Source organism: Thamnophis sirtalis, unplaced genomic scaffold (genome assembly GCF_051295495.1).
Source record: "Thamnophis sirtalis isolate CommonGarterSnake01/CBP01778 unplaced genomic scaffold, rThaSir2_p1.2 scaffold_12, whole genome shotgun sequence".
NCBI classification, from domain to species: Eukaryota; Metazoa; Chordata; class Lepidosauria; order Squamata; family Natricidae; genus Thamnophis; species Thamnophis sirtalis.
This window is the reverse complement of record NW_028261392.1, coordinates 2,328,466-2,350,445: the sequence shown is the minus strand read 5'-3', so window position 1 is coordinate 2,350,445 and position 21,980 is coordinate 2,328,466. Positions and strand designations below refer to the sequence as shown.

The following is a 21,980-nucleotide window of genomic DNA, read 5'->3' as shown; positions in this document are numbered from 1 at the left end:
CTTGCTTACTAAATCCAAGGAGTCCACTGCCCGGTGGCTTAGAAGCCGAAAGCATTTTTTTTTCCCCTGCCAAAAATAGAACACTTCTCACAAATACCTGCAATTTCTCCAGAATGTCCCAAAGTACATTGACTATTTACAAGGGAAGTTATCTCCGGGAAGGCAAAGCAGAAAATCCAATTTTATACCTGGGTTTGGTTCATGGGAGTCTACGAGGAGGAGGACTGCACAAAAGGCCAGAGAATTTAATCGTCTGCAGGCCACAGCAGCTGATGGGATCCTTGCTCAAAAGAGACGAACATCCACAGCAATTAAAGGCCTGGATTTAAAATTGGAGTTCTCCTTAAGACTCACGTTCCTCAACTGTCACATAAGCCACCTCCATATTTAATCCAGTCTACGTTGGCCCTGATCCATGTATTTAAATATTCAATCTGTTCTTTCTTTGGGGGAATATTATAGTATACCCAAAAATGACAGGTTCTGAATGGAAAGGAAATCTACATCTATATCTACAAGGATTTCTGTTCCGTGCAGTCATCTGGTCATTAGTATTCTTTCTGAGAGTCACTGAAGCCACTGGGAGGTTTATCTGTTCATCCGTCCAAGTGGCCTCAAAGGGATGAATATTCCTCGCAGCCATCTGGTCATTAGGACTCCCTTTGAGAGCGTCAGGGTAATGATGGTTTAAAGCTGACCAGCCAAGATGAGGAAATAAGAGCCGAGGTGGCGCAGTGGTTAGGGTGCAGTACTGCAAGGCCACTTCAGCTGACTGTTATCTGCAGTTCAGCGGTTCTAATCTCACCGGCTCAAGGTTGACTCAGCCTTCCATCCTTCCGAGGTGGGTGAAATGAGGACCCAGACTATGGGGGGCGATATGCTGACTCTGTAAACCGCTTAGAGAGGGCTGAAAGCCCTATGAAGCGGTATATAAGTCGAACTGCTATTGCTATTGCTATTGCTAAATGAGGATGAGTCAAGCAGAGGTATTGCTGCTTTAAGAAGCCGGGGTATTGCCACTTTAAGAAGCCGTCTATATAAAAGAGGCCATGGGAAGGCATCTCTCTCTCTTGTCATGTATCTCTCTCCTCCTTTTCTATCTACATTGTAGTTCTCCATGTAAAGTTGAAGATTGATTGACTACTATTTGCCTAACACGTATATGTATTTATATAGAAGTCTTGTATATAAACCACTGTTGAAATATAAAACCTCTGAGTCCTGTATTTTGCTGCTGGGCTGTCTCAAAATAGCAGTCACACTGTGTAAACACTCTGACAGAGAGCTCTTCCATTCTCCACCCTTCAGGCAGAACTGAAGAAGCTTCTGGGATGAGGAGTGAAATGTCTTCAAGGGGGGGGGGGAACCAAGAAAGTCCAGCTGCCTTTTGGAAAAAGCACCTTTGGGACAACAATGACCTAGATGACTGAAAACCCTCCAGAAACATAAAAAGGAAGCTGGAAAGTCTCACACACACAGACAAACATCTCAAACGAAGACTCTGAACCTGCGTCCTCCCTCTGTCGCTCAACAGGGAAGGAGAACCAATTGCTTTCAAAGATTAGCAGGTGGGGAATATGACATGCAATCAGTAGGAAAATCATTTGCTTCAGAAGGGTCTGAAAAGCATAATTTCAAGCCGGCGTTGGAGAAAGGGGAAAAAAAACCTGGATGTTCTGAGACTCCCCTCGATGACCAGAAGAAACCTTGATGTATTTTTTAAAATCAAGTTGCCAGGAATGTAAATGAAAAGGGACGGTTGCATTGGTGTTGTGGCCCGGCTGGAGCCGTTGGAGCTGCCGCCAGACTCCGACAGTGAGGGGGCTTATGAGTCGGCCTTGGAGGAGGTGGAGGACCCTGGATAGGGTGCCGACTCCGAGCAGGGCGAGGAGAGACTGGTTGGCCACTAGGTGGCGGCGGAGCCTTGGATCAGAGGGAGTGTTCAGGGAAACACTCGTGAGTTGTTTCAGGATGCACCCCGTCGAAGGGTTACTCAATAGCAATAGTTAGACTTATCTACCGCTTCATAGGGCTTTCAGCCCTCTCTAAGCGGTTTACAGAGTCAGCATATTGCCCCCAACAACAATCCGGGTCCTCATTTTACCCACCTCGGAAGGATGGAAGGCTGAGTCAACCCTGAGCCGGTGAGATTTGAACCGCCGAACTGCTGAACTGCAGTCAGCTGAAGTAGCCTGCAGTGCTGCATTTAACCACTGCGCCACCTCGGCTCTTACTCGATGGAAGGAACAATTGAGTACTTACAGGAGATGATTACGAGCAGCTGTTGCTGATTAAGATCATCTCCTGAGTATAAAGGGGACTGTTTGTGCCACGCCCTGGTTGCAGGAGTCAATGTTCTCATTCTCATTCGCGTTCACAAATCGAGAGAAACCAACTTGGATAAGTGGGCTTGATGAAAGAAGCCTGTTTGCAGTGCTGTGTGAGGTATAGGACTTTCGCCAGAGCGTTTATCTTTGTTTATTTTGGGCTCGCAGCCAACAAGAGCCTGGACTGATTAAAACATTCTTTCGTACGTCTGTGTTGGCTTTCGTTCCTGAACGGAGAAGGGGGGGTGGGGTCAGAACACATTGGCATGGGATTCTTTTTTTTCTTAATTTTATTTTTATTACATAGACAACACATACACACAATAATGAAAAAAGAAAAAGAAAAAAAAGAAGGGAGGGAGGGAGAAAGGAAAGGAAAGGAGGATGGAAGGGAGAGAAAAGAAAGGAGAGAGGGTAGGAAGGGAAAAGAGGAAGAGCACGAGCAAAGGAGAGGTAAGGGAAGAAGGAAGGGGAAGGAGAGGAGGAAGGAAGAAAGTAGAGAAGGGAGAGAGGGTGGAAAGAAAGAGGTAAGGAGAGGAGGATGGAAAGGAGAGAAAGAGGAGGAGAGAGGGTAGGAAGGGGAAGAGGAAGAGTAGGAGTAGGAGAAAGGAAGGGAAGGAGGAAGGGGAAGGAGAGGAGGAAGGAAGAAAGAAGAGAAGGGAGAGAGGGTGGAAAGAAAGAGGTAAGGAGAGGAGGATGGAAAGGAGAGAAAGAGGAGGAGAGAGGGTAGGAAGGGGATGAGGAAAAGCAGGAGTAGGAGAAAGGTACAGGAAGAAGGAAGGGGAAGGAGAGGAGGAAGGAAGAAAGTAGAGAAGGGAGAGAGGGTGGAAAGAAAGAGGTAAGGAGAGGAGGATGGAAAGGAGAAAAGAGGAGGAGAGAGGGTAGGAAGGGGAAGAGGAAGAGCAGGAGTAGGAGAAAGGTACAGGAAGAAGGAAGAGAAAAGAGAGGAGGAAGGAGGAAAGTAGAGAAGGGAGGGAGGGAGAAAGGAAAGGGAAAGGAAAGGAGGATGGAAGGGGGAGAAAAGGAAGGAGAGAGGGTAGGAAGGGAAAGAGGAAGAGCAGGAGCAAAGGAGAGGTAAGGGAAGAAGGAAGGGGAAGGAGGAGGAAGGAAGAAAGTAGAGAAGGGAGAGAGGGTGGAAAGAAAGAGGTAAGGAGAGGAGGATGGAAAGAAGAGAAAGAGGAGGAGAGAGGGTAGGAAGGGGAAGAGGAAGAGCAGGAGTAGGAGAAAGGTACAGGAAGAAGGAAGGGAAAGGAGAGGAGGAAGGAAGGGAGAAGGGAGGGGGGGAGAAAAGAAAGGGAAAATAAGGTGGTGTTACAACAGGAGGAAGGGATGGTAAACAAAGCAACCCAAACTGTATATTATAACCTATTAAATGAAATAATAAATGTATAAGAATGATAAATGTTAAAACACCAAACGGCATGGGATTCTTGAGAGGGGAAAAGGATCACACCCACTTAATGAAAAAAAAGTTTTCAACGTTGTTAAAGGCGTGCTGAGAAAAGAGTCTTTGAGTATTTCGGTAAAATGTTACATTAAGCCATTAAAATTCTGGGTGGAGATTAAATTAAAATGATTTAAAAATTAAACACCATTAAAATTCTGGAGGGAGGGAGATGGCGCTAAGAAGGAATTTCCAGAGTGGGAAGAATTCACCAGTGGAACAACTTGCCACCAGAAGTTGTGGGGGCTCCATCACTGGAGGCTTCCAAGAAGAGATTGGACAACCACTTGGTACTTGTAATCCTTGACTTATAATCATTCTTTTAGTGACCGTTTGACCTTCCAACATCACTGAAAAAAGTGACTTATGACCACTTTTCACACGTACGACCATGGCAGAATCTTCATGGTCATGTGACCAGAATATGGACACTTGGCAACTGACTCATAGGTTGCAGGAAACCGGGATCACGTGATCCTTTTTTGGGGCCTTCTGACAAGCAAAGTCAATGGGGAAGCCGGGTTCGCTCAGCAACCGTGTTACTAACTTAACTGCTGCAGTGATTCGCTTAACAACGGTGGTGAGAAAGGTCATAAAACAGGACAAAGCTCATTTAACTGTCTAGTTTAAAAACAGAAAGCTTGTGTACAATTGTAGTCAAACGTCGAGGGCTACCTGTATAAGGTCTCCTGCCTTAGGCAGCAGGTGTTGTGTCCCGCCAGTGGCCAGTGGAGCTGGCGGCAGATTCGGACAGTGGGGAGGTTGGGGAGGAACCTGGGCCAGTCCTGGAGTCTGGGGAAGGCTCTGATGAGGGCTCTGTGTCGGAGGCAGAGAGGGGGGCAGGGCCGTATGCCAGTTATCAGCTGCCTTCGGAGTCAGACATCAGTGAGGCAGAAGAACAGCTGGAGCCTGTTCCCAATGTGCGAATGCACAGAGCTGCCAGGAGAAGGGACCAGCTAAGGAACAGAGGTCGACTCGGGAGTAAAGCCACAGGTGAATGGCCCCTCCCAGGGGGAATAAAAGAGGAGCGAAAGGGGAGTGGAGTTTGCAGGTGACAGTTAGTTCCATTCATTCGGGTGAAGATCTGTTCCTGACTCCTTGCCAAGTAATTGCTGCTACAGCTTGGAGTTTGGAATATATCGGCCTGGCAGGTCTCCAAGCCTGATCAAGGTCTGTAGTTGTGAAATCTCTTGAAAGATTGTTGGCCAGGACTTTGCTGGAGAGGAATCCCCTTTCCCCTAAATAAAAGGGGTTTTATCGTGATGAGGAGTCGGCTTCATGCTCTTGGGAAGCCAGAACAGAGGGCTAGACTAGAAGACCTCCAAGGCCCCTTCCATCCCTACAATTCTATTTCTATTTAACGTCCGATGTAAAAGCCGCAACATGGGACCTGAATGGAAGCACCGCGTACGGTGCGACAGACAGAATCAAAGCACGTGGGGCGCCGAAAATGAAATCCCACCAAACTTCTCAGTTTGCTGAAAACAGAAACGCCCTCCTCTCGCTGGCCTAACGCACAATATTTGTGGTCTGTGGCGACACTTCCGTCACAGGCTTCAACTGTTACCAATCTGCGAGAGGACGTGTCATGACGAGAGGCAGAAAGTTTTGACGGGTTGCCTCCTCTCCGCTGAGCCTCGCACACGAAGTGGCAAATTGGATTTCACACTTCCCTAACGTGTAAAAAAAAACCCTTCAATAACGTTTAAGGAGAAGGAAATAACTGGGGTATTTCAAAACATACCGTCAAAAGTACAGAAAGAGGCAATACGCCTTTTCCAGATTGTACCCAAACAGCAGCTACTGTCATTCGACACAAGGAAAGGGACCCATGTCACTAAATAGGACGAGAACATGTTTTCATATCACGGCACAGTAACAAGCCTGCAGCGACATCGATGTTTTGACAACCGACAGAATGGAAAAAGCGTCGCCATTACCTTTCAGTTTTTCCGCCAGCAGAGAGGCCTCGTGTTCCGAATAATGCATTATGACGGGAGGCGAAGGGGGACGTATCCGGTCTTCTTCCATTTTGCGACGGTGTCGTTCTTCCCTCGCCAACATCCTCTGCTTACACTCCCACTCGTAAAAGTCATCTCGGGCCTGAGCGAAATCAACATGGAGGCGGCCGGAGTCCTTCTTATCGGTGCTGGAGCCCAGCCTCATACGGTACCCTGAAAGCAAGAAAACAAGAATCACAACAGCTTCTGTGAAGGTGTTGTTCTAATCAATAGCAATAGCAATAGCAGTAGACTTATATAACGCTTCATAGGGCTTTCAGCCCTCTCTAAGCGGTTTACAGAGTCAGCATATTGCCCCCAACAATCTGGGTCCTCATTTTACCCACCTCGGAAGGATGGAAGGCTGAGTCAACCCTGAGCCGGTGAGATTTGAACCGCTGAACTGCTGATCTAGCAGTAGCCTGCAGTGCTGCATTTAACCACTGCGCCACCTTGGCTCTAATCAGGGGTTGTTGTGGGGATTTTTTTCTAATTCTATAAGTTATCAAGTTGGTGAATAGATGATGTACATCGGGGGCGTCAAACACAACGCCTGTGGCCCACATCCACCTTGCAGAGTGCTAGATCTGGCCAGCCCATGGTGCCTCCCACAATTGTCTCACTTAGCAATGGAAATTTAGGGCTTCATTATGGTCGTGGGTCAAGGGCCATTTGTCTGTCCTTTCAGCTGACCTCTACGAAGAACCAGCTTGAGTGTCTTAGATTGAACTTCTCAAAGTTTGACGACCTGCTAAGAAAACACTAAGGCAATTCCATTCTTAAGTACGGAAATATGAAATCTGGACATTTGGAAAAGTGTAAATATGATATCTCTCAGCTGTCGCTCTAGGATGAAAACAGGACCAGATTTTGCATCTTGATGCGTGCAAAAAATAGATTTCCATAATCAGCCATGCCCTATATATAGTTCATCCAGATTTATTCATTCTTCTTTCATTCATTTCCTTTAACAGACTAGTGTCAAATGGAGGGAGGGGGGGAGAGAGAGACAGAGAGAGAGAGAGAAGAAAGAGAAAGTGAGAGAGGCAGACAGACAGAGAGAGATGATAAAGGGATTATAGCTACATAGCTAGTTATCTATATATCAGAGAGAGACAGAGAGAGACAAGGAGAGAGACAGACAGACAGAGAGAGAGAAAGAGATGATAAAGCGATTATAGCTGCATAGCTAGATATCTATATATCAGAGAGACAGAGAAAGACACAAAGAGAGATACAGAGACTGTGTTTGTGTGTGTGTTTGTGTGTGTGTGTGTGGATAGATAGATAGATAGATAGATAGATAGAGATAGATAGATAGACAGAGAGACAGACAGAGACTATATATATACAGAGAGAGAAAGAGACAGAGACTAGATAGATAGATAGATAGATAGATAGATAGATAGATAGATAGATAGATAGATAGATAGATAGATAGATAGATAGATAGATAGATAGGGAGACGGACAGACAGACAGACAGAGAGACAGACAGAGACTATATATATACAGAGAGAGAAAGAGACAGAGACTAGATAGATAGATAGATAGATAGATAGATAGATAGATAGATAGGGAGACGGACAGACAGACAGACAGACGGAGGCAGAGAGACAGAGAGAGAGAGACACAGAGACTAAATAGAAAGATAGATAAGATAGATAGATAGATAGATAGATAGATAGATAGATAGATAGATAGATAGATAGACAGACAGACAGACAGACAGACAGACAGACAAAGACAGACAGACACAGAGAGAGAGACACAGAGACTAGATAGATAGATAGATAAGATAGATAGATAGATAGATAGATAGATAGATAGATAGATAGATAGATAGGGAGACGGACAGACAGACAGACAGACGGAGGCAGAGAGACACAGAGAGAGAGACACAGAGACTAAATAGAAAGATAGATAAGATAGATAGATAGATAGATAGATAGATAGATAGACAGACAGACAGACAGACAGACAAAGACAGACAGACACAGAGAGAGAGACACAGAGACTAAATAGAAAGATAGATAAGATAGATAGATAGATAGATAGATAGATAGATAGATAGATAGATAGACAGACAGACAGACAGACAGACAGACAAAGACAGACAGACACAGAGAGAGAGACACAGAGACTAGATAGATAGATAGATAGATAGATAGATAGATAGATAGATAGATAGATAATAGATAGATAGATAGATAGATAATAGATAGATAGATAGATAGATAGATAGATAGATAGATAGATAGATAGATAGATAGATAGATAGATAGATAGATAGACAGACAGAGACAGAGAGACGCAGACAGAGAGAAAGAGAGAGAGATATGATAAAGGGATTATAGCTGCATACCTAGATATCTATATATCAGGGAGAGACAGAGATGGAGAGAGAAATAGAGGGAGAGACAGAGATAAAATCCAATAAGATGAAACGGAAGAAAAAGATCTTATTTTCTAGCAAGGCCATTGGTTGACATATCCTTGATCCCTATATGTCAGCACAAACTGGTGGATCTTAAAGCACTTGTAAAGATACTTAGCTTTGCCTGATTTCAGAACAGGAAAACTGGATTCTGACCTGAGCTAATAAGAATAACGTGTAAGCAGTGCATCAGCTTCTCCCTGTAGCCAAAGAGGAGATTCTGTAGCCTAGGGAGATTCCCACCTCATGGTTCTCCCAAAGATCTCATGTGATCAAAATTTAGATGTTTGGAACTTGGCATGGACTTTGCAACTGGCAAGAGAGGGTTGCAGCATCCGGGAATCATGTGATTTATTGCTTGTTGCTTGTATGCACCGGAGGGAAATTCCTTGTGACCCTGGATCCTATTTATGACGGCTACAGCCTCCCGGGGGAGTCACGCGATCCCATTTTACGACCGTCCGACAAACCAAAGTCCACGGGGAAGCCAGATTCGCTGAACAACCAATTTAACAACTGCCGTGATTCACTTATCAACGGTGGCAGGAAAGGTCGTAAAATAGGGCAAAGCTCGCTTAACAACTATCTCACGGAGCAACAGAAAAATTGGGGCTCAATTCCGGTCATAAGCCGAGGACTGACTGTGTACAGGATTAGCCCTAGAATGGCCTTCCTAGGAGGGGTTTCACCTCTCCTGCCAGGTGTCTTGTCCTTTTGTGTAAGCACAAACTGCAGCTCTTGAGTGTCGCCACAACTGCAAGTGTAGTAAATTATATCTTCTCTCTCTCTCTCTCTCTTTAATGTCTCTTGCCTATTATAAGCCTGGGAAATTACCCTCTCTCTCTCTTTGCCATTTCAGAGCACTTTACGTTTGAAAATGTAATAAAGATCATGGCGGAAACACAATAATTCAGCGCAATTAAAACAAGCCGGCTTCACGGCTGACAGCAGCCCGTCTGCTATCCTAAGAAGATAGACGGGCCCTTCGATTCTGCCTTGTAAAATGTCATCAAAATCCAGCTTGAGAGGATGCCAGAGCCTGAAGCCCATGTCCAGGATCCGTCTGTGTGTGGTGGCTCTTGAAGCACTAGCAATAGCAATAGCAGTTAGACTTATATACTGCTTCATAGGGCTTTCAGCCCTCTCTAAGCGGTTTACAGAGTCAGCATATTGCCCCCAACAATCTGGGTCCTCATTTTACCCACCTCGGAAGGATGGAAGGCTGAGTCAACCCTGAGCCGGTGAGATTTGAACAGCCGAACTGCAGAAAGAACATCTGTCTGTCTTTCTTTCTTTCTTTCTTTCTTTCTTTCTTTCTTTCTTTCTGTCTGTCTGTCTATCTATCTATCTATCTCATCTTATATCTATTTCTTTCTGTTTATCTAACATCTATAGCAATAGCAATAGCAGTTAGACTTATATACCGCTTCATAGGGCTTTCAGCCCTCTCTAAGCGGTTTACAGAGTCAGCATATCGCCCCCAACGACAATCCGGGTCCTCATTTTACCCACCTCGGAAGGATGGAAGGCAGAGTCAACCCTGAGCCTGGTGAGATTTGAACCGCCGAACTGCAGAACTGCGGTCAGCTGAAGTAGCCTGCAGTGCTGCATTTAACCACTGCGCCACCTCGGCTCCAGCCTCAGTCCGTTCCTTGTGAAAGTCCCCAACACTTTTGCATGGCCTTTTCCTGACAATCCTCTCCAGGCTGCGGTCATCCCTGCTGCTTGTGCACCTTTTTCTTCCACACTTTTCCCCTCCCACAGAACTTTCTATTAATGTGCTTTGAATGCAGCACTTTGGGAACCTCCAACTTCTTTTGCAATGACCTTTTGAGGCTTCCCCTCCTTATGGAGGGTGTCAATGATGGTTTTCTGCACAACTGTCAAGTCAGCAGCCTTTCCCATGATTGTGATTCCTACTGAACCGGACTGAGAGACCATTTAAAGGTTCAGGAACCCTTCGCAGGCTTAATTAGCTGCTTAGAGTGGGACACTTTGAGCCTAGAACAGTGTTTCTCAACCTTGGTGACTTGCGCTGGCTGGGGGATTCTGGGAGTTGAAGTCCACAAGACTTAAAGTCACCAAGGTTGAGAAACACTGGCCTAGAATATGGCACCTTTCCACAATATTCTAATTTTCTGAGATGGTGGATTTGGAGTTTCCATGAGCTGTAAGCCATAATCATCACAATTATGACAAACCACGGCTTGAACTATCTTGCTTTGCGTGTAATGAGTCCATCTCATATATTAGTTTCACCGTTTAAGATGCATTACTGAAAGAAATGAACTTTTGCACAATATTCTAATTTTCCGAGTTTCACCTGTAGGTAGAAGATATATAGCAGAGGTGGGTTCCTACCAGTTTGCACCAGTTCAGTAGAACCGGTTCGTCAAATCTACCAAACTGGTTAGAAGAGGTTCCACCAGAAAGCAGACCACATCTACAGAAGAGGTTCCAAATTTTTTTGAAACTTACCACTGACACACAGAGAGAGAGAGAGAGAGAGAGAGAGAGAGAGAGAGAGAGAGAGAGAGAGAGAGAGAAAGAGAAAGAGAAAGAGAGAGGGAGAGAGAGAAGGAGGGAGGGAGAGAGAGAGAAAAAAGAAAGGAAGAAAGAAAGAAAAAAGAAAGAAAAAGTGAGAGAGAGAGATGAAAGAAAAAAAGGAAAAAGGGACAGAGAGATAAAAGGAAGGAAAGAGAGAGAGAGGAGAGAGAGAGAGAGAGAGAGAGAAACATGGCTGGCAAGCCACTCCCACCAGGTCACATGGCCAGCCAGCCACTCCCACAAAGGAGGCCACACCCACAGAGTAGGTTTGAAAAATTTTTGAAACCCACCACTGATATATAGGTGATAGAAAAGAGAATATCACACACCATACAAATGACTAAGGAAGGGGGACTTAATGGAAGAAGAAGGGGATAAACACCAGAAAGGTAGATGGCTTTGTCAACCATGAACTCCTCTGAAAAACGGATGTGACAAAAGTTCTTCTTGCTTTTTCGAATGGCGGTGATGTCCCCGCACTGTTCGAAGACTTCCTGGATGATTTCCTCTGTCGCGTTTTCGGGCAATCCTCCGACGAAGACGGTTTTGCATCCAGGCGGCCTTTCCCTGGTTGAAGGGGGCGGAAGATCTAGGACAAAAACAGCAAGATCACAGATGGATGATTGGCGAATCCAGAACCCAAAGGTCTCTCAGCTATCTCTCATCTATCCTCTACGCCAGTGTTTCTCAACCTTGTCAACTTGAAGATGTCTGGACTTCAACTCCCAGAATTCCCCAGCCAGCGAATGCTGGCTGGGGAATTCTGGGAGTTGAAGTCCAGACATCTTCAAGTTGACAAGGTTGAGAAACACTGCTCTACGCAGATGTTACTGATCGCCAACATCTGCCAGAATGGAAAGGAGTTCTGTCCTGATGCTATTCTGGAACTCTTCCTTAACTTAAGGCCATTTATGCTGGAGTAATTTAACCCATCGCCAAATGCCGACTCACAATTTCCCACCTATATCATCTCTTAGGTGTAAAGATATTTATCCTTGTAGTAGGAATGTATTGCAATTATCCTTCTCGTCTTTTCATTTCTCATTCTTTTCTCATCTTTCCTACTGTCTTCTACTATTGGCATCTTAAGATTTATCACTTGCTGTTTGTATCTTATGATTAAGGATTGTGACTATGATTTATGATCTATATGACCTATCCCTTTGTTGTTTATATGTATACTGAGAGCGTGTGCATTGGAGATAAATTCCTTGTGTGTCCAATCACGCTTGGCCAAGAAAGAATTCTCTTCTCTTCCTTTCCCTTCCCTTCCCTTCTCTTCTCTCCTCTCCCTCTTCTCTTCTTTCTACTGTACTGTACTCTTCTCTTCTCTACTCTACTTCTATTCTATTCCTACTCATTCTCATTCTCTTCCCCTCCTTTCTCTTCTCTTCTCTTGTCTCGTCTCTACTCTATGCTACTGTGCTCTGGTCTATTCTATTCTATTCTATTATATTCTATGTTCTGCTCTATTCTATTCTATTATGTTCTTCTCTGTTCTGCTCTGCTCTATTCTATTCTATTCTTCTCTGTTCTGTTCTGCTCTGCTCTATTCTATTCTATTCTATTCTATTCTATTCTATTATGTTCTTCTCTGTTCTGCTCTGCTCTGCTCTGCTCTGCTCTATTCTATTCTATTCTATTATATTCTATGTTCTGCTCTATTCTATTCTATTATGTTCTTCTCTGTTCTGCTCTGCTCTATTCTATTCTATTCTATTATGTTCTTCTCTGCTCTGCTCTGCTCTATTCTATTCTATTCTATTATGTTCTTCTCTGTTCTGCTCTGCTCTGCTCTGCTCTGCTCTATTCTATTCTATTCTATTCTATTCTATTCTTCTCTGTTCTGCTCTGCTCTATTCTATTCTATTCTATTCTATTCTATTCTTCTCTGTTCTGCTCTGCTCTATTCTATTCTATTCTATTCTATTCTTCTCTGTTCTGCTCTGCTCTGCTCTATTTTATTCTATTCTATTATGTTCTTCTCTGTTCTGCTCCGCTCTATTCTATTCTATTCTATTCTATTCTATTCTATTCTATTATGTTCTTCTCTGTTCTGCTCTGCTCTATTCTATTCTATTCTATTCTTCTCTGTTCTGCTCTGCTCTATTTTATTCTATTCTATTATGTTCTTCTCTGTTCTGCTCTGCTCTATTCTATTCTATTCTATTATGTTCTTCTCTGTTCTGCTCTGCTCTATTCTATTCTATTCTATTCTATTCTATTATGTTCTTCTCTGTTCTGCTCTGCTCTGCTCTGCTCTGCTCTATTCTATTCTATTCTATTCTATTCTATTCTATTCTATTCTTCTCTGTTCTGCTCTGCTCTATTCTATTCTATTCTATTATGTTCTTCTCTGTTCTGCTCTGCTCTATTCTATTCTATTCTATTCTATTCTATTCTATTCTTCTCTGTTCTGCTCTGCTCTGCTCTATTTTATTCTATTCTATTATGTTCTTCTCTGTTCTGCTCCGCTCTATTCTATTCTATTCTATTCTATTCTATTCTATTCTATTATGTTCTTCTCTGTTCTGCTCTGCTCTATTCTATTCTATTCTATTCTTCTCTGTTCTGCTCTGCTCTATTTTATTCTATTCTATTATGTTCTTCTCTGTTCTGCTCTGCTCTATTCTATTCTATTCTATTATGTTCTTCTCTGTTCTGCTCTGCTCTATTCTATTCTATTCTATTCTATTCTATTCTATTCTATTATGTTCTTCTCTGTTCTGCTCTGCTCTGCTCTGCTCTATTCTATTCTATTCTATTCTATTATGTTCTTCTCTGTTCTGCTCTATTCTATTCTATTCTATTCTATTCATTTAAGGTCTTCCAAAGGTAACAAGGCAGCACTATTCAATAAGTAATACTAAAGGAAGGAAAGGATACCAGAGTGGTTGGTTGGTGCCAGAGGCATCAGAATTAAAATAAGGCATGCTATAGGACATCAATTTAAGATACAAAATACAAGATTAAAATATGCACACATTAAACAGATCATGACCAGACACCAGCAACATCAATTGCATCCTATCGTGTTGCCATGAGGGCGTCTCGTGTACAACCAAAATTGGTAACGTAGTAATATTCACATTAGTGGCACTAAAGGCCGACCTGGGAGATGTCCTTGGGATTTGCCAACCACCTACGATCAACACAGAACATAGAGCAGTGTTTCTCAACCTTAGCCACTTGAAGATGTCTGGACTTCAACTCCCAGAATTCCCCAGCCAGCGAATGCTGGCTGGGGGATTCTGGGATTTGAAGTCCAGACATCTTCAAGTTGCCAAGGTTGAGAAATGCTGGCTGGGGAATTCTGGGAGTTGAAGTCCAGACATTTTCAAGTTGCCAAGCTTGAGAAACACTGACATAGAATAATAGGGCTAGAAGAGACCTTGGAGGTCTTCTAGTCCAACCCCTATGCATTCTCTTGCTATATTAAAATTGCAAGATCGCTTTACCCCCCCTTTGTTAGGTGGGTAGGGGATACGTTAATCAACAAATGAATAGATAACTCAATTATCTAGTAGTTTCAGCTCTGGTTAAGCTAACCAGGTTTACTTACTTGGGTTTGGAGGGAAGAGAGTGCAGCTTTTACAGTGAATAATCTCCTTGATGACAGGGACTTCGGTTGGGGGAGGCTGAGGTACGAGGCCCATGCCTGACAGCAAGGGGTTAATCGGAGTGATTCCTGTCATCATGCTGAGGTTTGGGTCAAAGCCCCTTACGCAAATCGAATCTGCAAATGCAAAAATATCTCATGAACTACAGAACATATTTTATCCACCGTCGACTGTCACCTTGCATTGAACGGTATCCCACTGGACTTCCAAGTTTAATAGTTTAATAAAATTTGTATGCCGCCCACTCCCATTGGGACTCTGGGAGGATGGACTTGCTCTAGGCTGAGACCTAAGGTTGCACCAATCAATCAGAATACAGCGGGAAGGGACCTTGGAGGTCTTCTAGCCCAACCCCTTGCCAAAGCAGGAGACCCTGTGCCATTTCAGACAGATGACTGTCCAATCTCTTCTTAAAAACCTCCAGTGATGGAAAGCCCATGATTTCAGGAGGCAAGCGGTTTCACTGGTTAATTGTCCTCACTATTAAGAAGTTCCTCCCTTCATTCTAGGTGGTTCTGGTTCGCCCATGAGGCCAATGTTGAGAAAAGACAGGACACAATCTTTCTCGGGATGGAGCAACCCAGATTGGGGGTCTGAGAGCCCCTTTTACTGAGATAGGACAAAGGCAGGAGGAGCAATAGCATGTGCTTAAAAACAGCCTGTAAAAGTACAATTTCTAATCATCTGCTCAGGGAAGTTCTGTCTATATATGGTCAAATCCTGGGCGTCATTGGTAGGGCACATCTCAGGATGTTATGTTATGAACTATCCGGATGTTATGGAGTTTTAGGAGTTTGTTTTCTCCTGTGTGGTTCAGCGTGGCTCTGCATGCCCTGGTATGAACTGGGCCATGGGTGCCCCACACCTACACAAGGAATTATATTACAACATTTGATTCCGATGAAGAAGAATCCAGCTGGGTCAAACCAAAGATTTTAGAGGGGGGAAAGTCCTCTAACAGGGCTGCTCTTGGCACAGATGGTTACTTGAAGCCGGGCGTAGCAATCCTAACAAGCAACTGTCCATTGGCCTTTCCTTTGCCGTGAGTTTGTCTAATCCTCCGCACAAGCCAGCTAATTGCCTGACCTTGTAAGCGGACTCTCTGGCATCAGGCGCCGAAGCTTACTGGGTATTGTGTGAAATTCTTCCACCGGATTCTCCTGCCAATCAGCTTCGCTCTGTGACTGCAGAGATCTGGCATTAGGGAACCGCTGGTACGAAATAATCCTGCGGGATGAAATTCATTTGCAGGACAGAATGCAAATTGCGACGCTGATTTGTATATTGGAAAATCTGGGAGGAGGAAGAGAGGGAGGGAAGGGAGGAAGGAGAGGGAGGGAGGAAGAAAGGAAGGAAGGGAGGGAAGGAGTGGGAGGGAGGGTGAAAAGGAGGGAGGGGGGGAAAGGTGTAATGGAGAGAGGGTGGGAAGAAGGAAGGAGAGAGAGGAAGGGTATAATGGAGGGAGGGAAAGAAGGGAGGAAAGAATGGAAGAAGGGAGGAAAGAAGGAGGAAAGGAAAGAGGAAGGGAGGGTGGGAGGAAAGAAGGAAGGTGTAATGGGAGGGAGGAAAAGATGGAAGGAATGAAGGGAGGGAGGAGGAAGGAACAAATGTGTAATAAGAGAGGGAGGGAAAGAAGGAAGGATGAAAGGAATGAAAAGAGGGAGGGAGGGAAGGAAGGAGAAATTGGGGGAGGAAGGAAGGAAGGAGGAAAGAAAGAAAAAAGGAAGGAAGGAAGGAAAGAGGAAGGAAGGAAGGAAGGAAGGAAGGAAGGAAGGAAGGAAGGAAGGAAGGAAGGAAGGAAGGAAGATCTTGCTAGCATCTTTTCTCTGATCCTGGCCAATTGCAGAAATCTGTCACTCTCCTTCTGCGGCTATTTGCCCATAGAATAAAGAGCTGTGTGTGTGTTTGTGAGTTTGTTTGTGTGGCAACGCCTTCAATTATCGCATCGAACACAAGATCAAAGTTTCCACTCTCCTATTTGTCACGCTGTGACATGAGAAGCTTAAACTTGTCGAAAGCTCCTCCTTGACCCCGGGGGTTGAAAAGGCCTTGAATGTTCTCTCGTACAAACTCCGCCAATCTTGGTCTAAGCCAATTGGGCAGAACATACTTGGACGAAGTTCGAAACTTCCTCCACGGGGACCTTCTTAGCTTAGCCTAGCTTGGCTGAGGATCTCCCACCTCGGCGGGGAGGGGGGGAGGTATGGGTGGACCACTTTGACTGAACTTCTAAAAACCTTTCAGCTGCTCTCCAAACAGCTCCCGAGGTTTGAAGACAGGTTCCTCGTTGTTATTTATGCGTCCCGTTCCGTTCTGCTCAGGAACCGAGGGTGGGACATAAGGAGACATCTCACTCCACCCCTGTTGTCAGCGATCTCATCAGGACTCGGTACAAAGCGTGGGTTCTTGGCGCCGGCCCTCGGCAGCCAGATGGTTAGACATAATATTGCTTCATTACTGCCGTCATCTGGAACCATCTGCTCCGCATGTCAAGTTCCCACTTTCTACTTATGGCAGATTTCACTCTGATATTTTTTTTCCCCCCTTTGGCCTCCCTGTTCTCCACAAGGCGTGTTGTTAGGCTGCCAGATTCTGACACAGAACATGATAGACAGGGCTGCATCTATTCTACTGGAGATGTGCGGTGTCGAAAAACACCGATAAAATAGCAATAGCTCATCACGTGTAGGGGAAGAGCCGACAGAGACTGCAAGCGGGGTCAAGAAGGGACTTAGCTTAGCATCGTTACGTGTCCACACAAGTCTTGAATTCCACTGAATTCTGTCTTATCTAGTCCCAATTTCATGCTGGCTGTTAATTGACCAAGATACAAGCTGTCCTTGCTTGCAATAGTTCATTTAGTGACTGTTCAAAGTTACAACAGCACTGAAAAAAAAGCGAGATGGCTGTTTCCTCATACCTACAACCGTCGCAGGATCCCCAGAGTCACACGATCAGAAATTCAGATGCTTGGCAACTGAATTGTACTTATGACAGTGGTAGTGTCCCGGGGGTCACATGATCCACCTTTTGTGACCTCCTGGCAAGCAAAAACCAAGGAGGGAGCCAGATTCACTTAACAACCATCTCACTAACTGAACAACGGCGCAATTAACAACGCTGGCAAGAAAGGTTGCAACCGGGGAGCAAAACTCATTTAACCACAGAAACGTTGGTTTCTGAATGGCGGACGTACGTCGAGGACCACCTGCATGAGAATGAGGAGTAAATCTTCTGAACTGGAATTTAGGTGTCATCCTGATTCATAATGCTTTCCAAAATGGAGCTTTGGGCAAAACCAAAAAAATACTGGGTAAAACCTTCTGACTTGCTCAAACATATTCCTGCATTCCCTGGGGAGGTGGGTAGGTCTGTCTGTCTGTCTGTCTGTCTGTCTGTCTGTCTGTCTGTCTATCTATCTATCTATCTATCTATCTATCTATCTATCTATCTATTCGTATCCTTCCTATCTATCTATCTATCTATCTATCTATCATCTATCTATCTATCTATCTATCTATCTATCTATTCCTATCCTTCCTATCTATCTATCTATCTATCTATCTATCTATCTATCTATCTATCTATCTATCTATTCCTATGCTATCCTATCCTATCATCTATCTATCTATCTATCTATCTATCTATCTATCTATCTATTCCTATCCTTCCTATCTATCTATCTATCTATCTATCTATCTATCTATCATCTATCTATCTATCTATTCCTATCCTTCCTATCTATCTATCTATCTATCTATCTATCTATCTATCTATCTATCTATCTATCTATCTATCTATCTATCTATCTATTCCTATGCTATCCTATCCTATCATCTATCTATCTATCTATCTATCTATCTATCTATCTCTATCTATCTATCTATCTATCTATCTATCTATCTATCATCCTATCTATCTATCTATCTATCTATCTATCTATCTATCTATCTATCTATCATCTATCATCTATCTAATCCTATCCTATCCTATCTTATCTATCTATCTATCTATCTATCTATCTATCTATCTATCTATCTATCTATCTATCATCTATCTATCTATCTATCTATCTATCTATCATTTATTTATTTTTTATTTATTTATTTATTTATTTATTATTTATTTATTTATTTATTTATTATTTATTTATTTATTTATTTATTATTTTATTTATAAAATTTATATGCCGCCCAATCCCAAAGGACTCCAGGTGGCTTACAAAAAAGAGGGGGGAAAAAGACACATAACGAACACATAACGGGGAAAAAAATTAATTAATTTTATCTACATCCCAGCCACCCTTCAAGTATTCTCAGATTTAAAACCAGTCAGATTTCAAATAGTCAAAATCAAAAATAATTTTAAAAAGCATGTAAAGTATCGCTTTATCAAGCCCTAGTAAGACCCCACCTAGAATCCTGCATCCAGTTTTGGTTCCCACACTATAAAAAAGACGTTGAGACTCTAGAAAGAGTGCAGAGAAGAGCAACCAAGAGGATGAAGGGACTGGAGGCTAAAACATATGAAGAACGGTTGCAGGAACTTGGCATGGCTAGTCTAGGGAAGAGAAGGACCAGGGGAGACAGGAGAGCATCTTCCAATATTTGAGGGGCTGCCCCAGAAAGGAGGAAGGGGGTCAAGCTATTTCCCAAAGCCCCTGAAGGCCAGACAAGGAATCATGGATGGAAACTGACCAAGGAGAGATTCAACCTGGAAATAAGGAGGAATTTCCTGACAGTGAGAACAATCAACTGAATGGAAGAGAAGTTGCCTTCAGAGGTTGTGGAAGCTTCATCCCTGGAGGCTTCCAAGAAGAGACTGGACTGCCATCTGTCTGAAATGGCACATGATCTTCTGCTTGGGCAGGGGGTTGGACTAGAAGACCTACAAGGTCCTTTCCAACTCTGCTATTCTGTATCCTGTACAACCTATTTTCCGAGGCACCTGAAGACGGGACAATAGATGGAAACTAATTAAGAAGAAAAGCAGCCTAGAACTAAGGAGATTTTTTAAATTTCTTATTACACCTTCCTTCCTTCCTCCTTCCATCCTTCATTCCTTCCTTCTTTCCCTCTCCTTCCTTTCTTCCTTCTTTCCTTCATTCCTCCCTTCCTTCCTTCTTTCCCTCCTTCCATTATACCCTCTCTCCCTTTCCTTCCTTCCTTTTTTCCCACCCTCTCTCCATTACACCTTCCTTCCTTCCATTTTCCTTCCTTCTGACAGTGAGAACAATCAATCAATGGAACAGAAGTTGCCTTCAGAAGTTGTGGGTGCTCCATCAGTGGAGGCTTTCAAGAAGAGAGTGGATAGTCACTTGTCAAAAGTGGTGTAGAGCCTCCTGCTTGAGCAGGGGGTTGGACTAGAAGACCTCTAAAGTCCCTTCCAAGTGTATGATTCTGAGGAGGAGAAGGAGAAGGAAAGCAAGGTCTCCTGTTTGAGCAGAGGGTTGGACTAGAAGACCTCCAAGGTCCCTTCCCACTCTATTCTGATTCTGGGGCAGAGAATTCTAACTGGAGTATTGAGCCTAAGAATCTGTACTTTAGGGTTTTTTTTTTCCACTTTGCTTTTCATTCCATCAAATTCCTACCAGCACAGCCAATTTTTATTATACTCCCTCATTCTGTCTCCAGCACGAAGATTACACCGTATACAAAGATGAAACAGATGTCTGCTCTGTGACACTGGAAATTATAGCATTTTTTTTTTAAAGTACGAGAAGCTAACATTATAACTCTTGTGATGTCTGTGCGGGGGGTGGGGTGGGGGTGGTAATGGAAGTTGGAAAAAAAGTTATTTCATTTCTTGAGACAGAATAAATTATTCCGCTAAAGCAGTTTGTGGACGACGAATGTTATTTGATACCATCAGTTATTCATATAGACAATTGGGGTTTGCTGGGCTGTTCCCACAAATTTCTTGTACCGTTATTGGAGATCAACTCAGCAATATATAATGATAAATATACAGATTTTGCATTTTGGCAGCTGAGGAGTTGGAACTAAGCTAAAACAAGGAAGAAAAACAGACTTTTATCTTGTCAGCAAGCCATAACGGAAACTACTTAGCTGTAGAAAACCACAAATTATTCTCCTTTTAATTCTTGATAGAGTCCTATAATGCCATATATTTTGGAAAATAAATTACTACCATTTGCGCCCAAGTGTGAAAGCTCCTACTTCAATGATCTGAAGGTAGATAAGCCTTTGATGTATTGGTAATTTCCTCTGTGCAAAATAGTTGGCACAAGCTCTTAATTTTTTTTATTTGATCCCTTTTCCATGTGATGGCAAGGAAATAAAATTAAATATTCAAAGTAAGAAAACGTAAAGTTTGTGGGGTCCTTGGTGCTTCCTGCTTTCTTGCAGACATCTCAATACCCAACTCCCCAATATCTCTTGATACTCAATATCAAGAGCCAAGGTGGCGCAGTGGTTAAATGCAGCACTGCAGGCTACTGCTAGATCAGCAGGTTAGCGGTTCAAATCTCACCGGCTCAGGGTTGACTCAGCCTTCCATCCTTCCGAGGTGGGTAAAATGAGGACCCAGATTGTTGGGGGCAATATGCTGACTCTCTGTAAACCGCTTAGAGAGGCCTGAAAGGCCTATGAAGCGGTATATAAGTCTACTGCTATTGCTATTGCTATTGCTATTGCTAATACCCAACTAGGTAACATCATCAGCGCAGTCAAATAAGTTTCTTTAGACTGGGCTCAAGCCAGGTCTGTCTGTCTTTGCTTTGGTAGCAATTCTTCCTTCTAGCACTGATGATGTTCCCTAGTTGGGTCATGAAACATCTGCATGAAAAACCACCAAGCTCAGAGAGAATCAAGGACCCAACAGCCTTCTCCTTCTCCTGCTTCTCTTCTTTCTCCTCCTTCTTTCTGCTCTTCCTCTTCTTCCTCCTTCTCTTTCCCCCTCCTCCTTCTCCTTTGCACACCCTCACCTTCCTCTTTGCACTACTTCCTCCTAGAACTGATGACGTTACGCAGTTTGGGTCATGAAACATTCTGCAACAGAGGTGGGGTATTCAGCAGGTTCTGACCAGTTCTGGAGAACCGGTAGCGGAAATTTTGAGTAGTTTGGAGAACTTGCAAATACCACCTCGGACTGGCCCCGCCCCCATCTATTATCTGCCTCCCGAGTCCCAGCTGATCGGGAGGACACGGGGAGTTTGCAGTATCCTTCCCCTGCCACGCCCACCAAGCCACGCCCACAGAACCAGTAGTAAAAAAAAATTGAATCCCACCACTGGTCTGCAAGAAAACCATCCAGCTCAGAGAGAATCAAGAACCCCATAGCTTTCTTCTCCTTCTCCTTTTCCTCCCTCCCTCCCTCCTCCTCCTCCTCACCCTCCTCCTCTCTGCACACCCTACTTCCTCCTAGAACTGATGAAGTCACCTAGTTTGGTTCATAAAATGCCTGCAAGAAAACCACCCAGCTCAGAGAGAATCAAGAACCCCATAGCCTTTTTCTCCTTCTCCTTCTCCTTCTCCTTCTCCTTCTCCTTCTCCTCCTCCTCCTCCTCCTCCTCCTCCTCCTCCTCCTCCTCCTCACCATCCTATCTGCACACCCTACTTCCTGCTAGAACTGATGAAGTTACCAC

General features: G+C 43.8%; 1 protein-coding gene across 2 annotated transcripts in view; it reads right to left on the bottom strand.

The window, feature by feature from the left end:
* ENOX1 (ecto-NOX disulfide-thiol exchanger 1) overlaps window positions 1-21,980 on the bottom strand; it is a 295,080-nt gene that overhangs the window by 103,257 nt on the left and 169,843 nt on the right. For both annotated transcript variants that reach the window (XM_087726951.1, XM_087726952.1), the window contains exons 5-7: window positions 14,317-14,490; window positions 11,137-11,343; window positions 5,712-5,945 (exon numbers count right to left, since the gene is read on the bottom strand). In XM_087726951.1, the coding sequence (XP_087583077.1) occupies window positions 5,712-5,945; window positions 11,137-11,343; window positions 14,317-14,490 (615 nt within the window). The remainder of the gene's footprint in view (window positions 1-5,711; window positions 5,946-11,136; window positions 11,344-14,316; window positions 14,491-21,980) is intronic.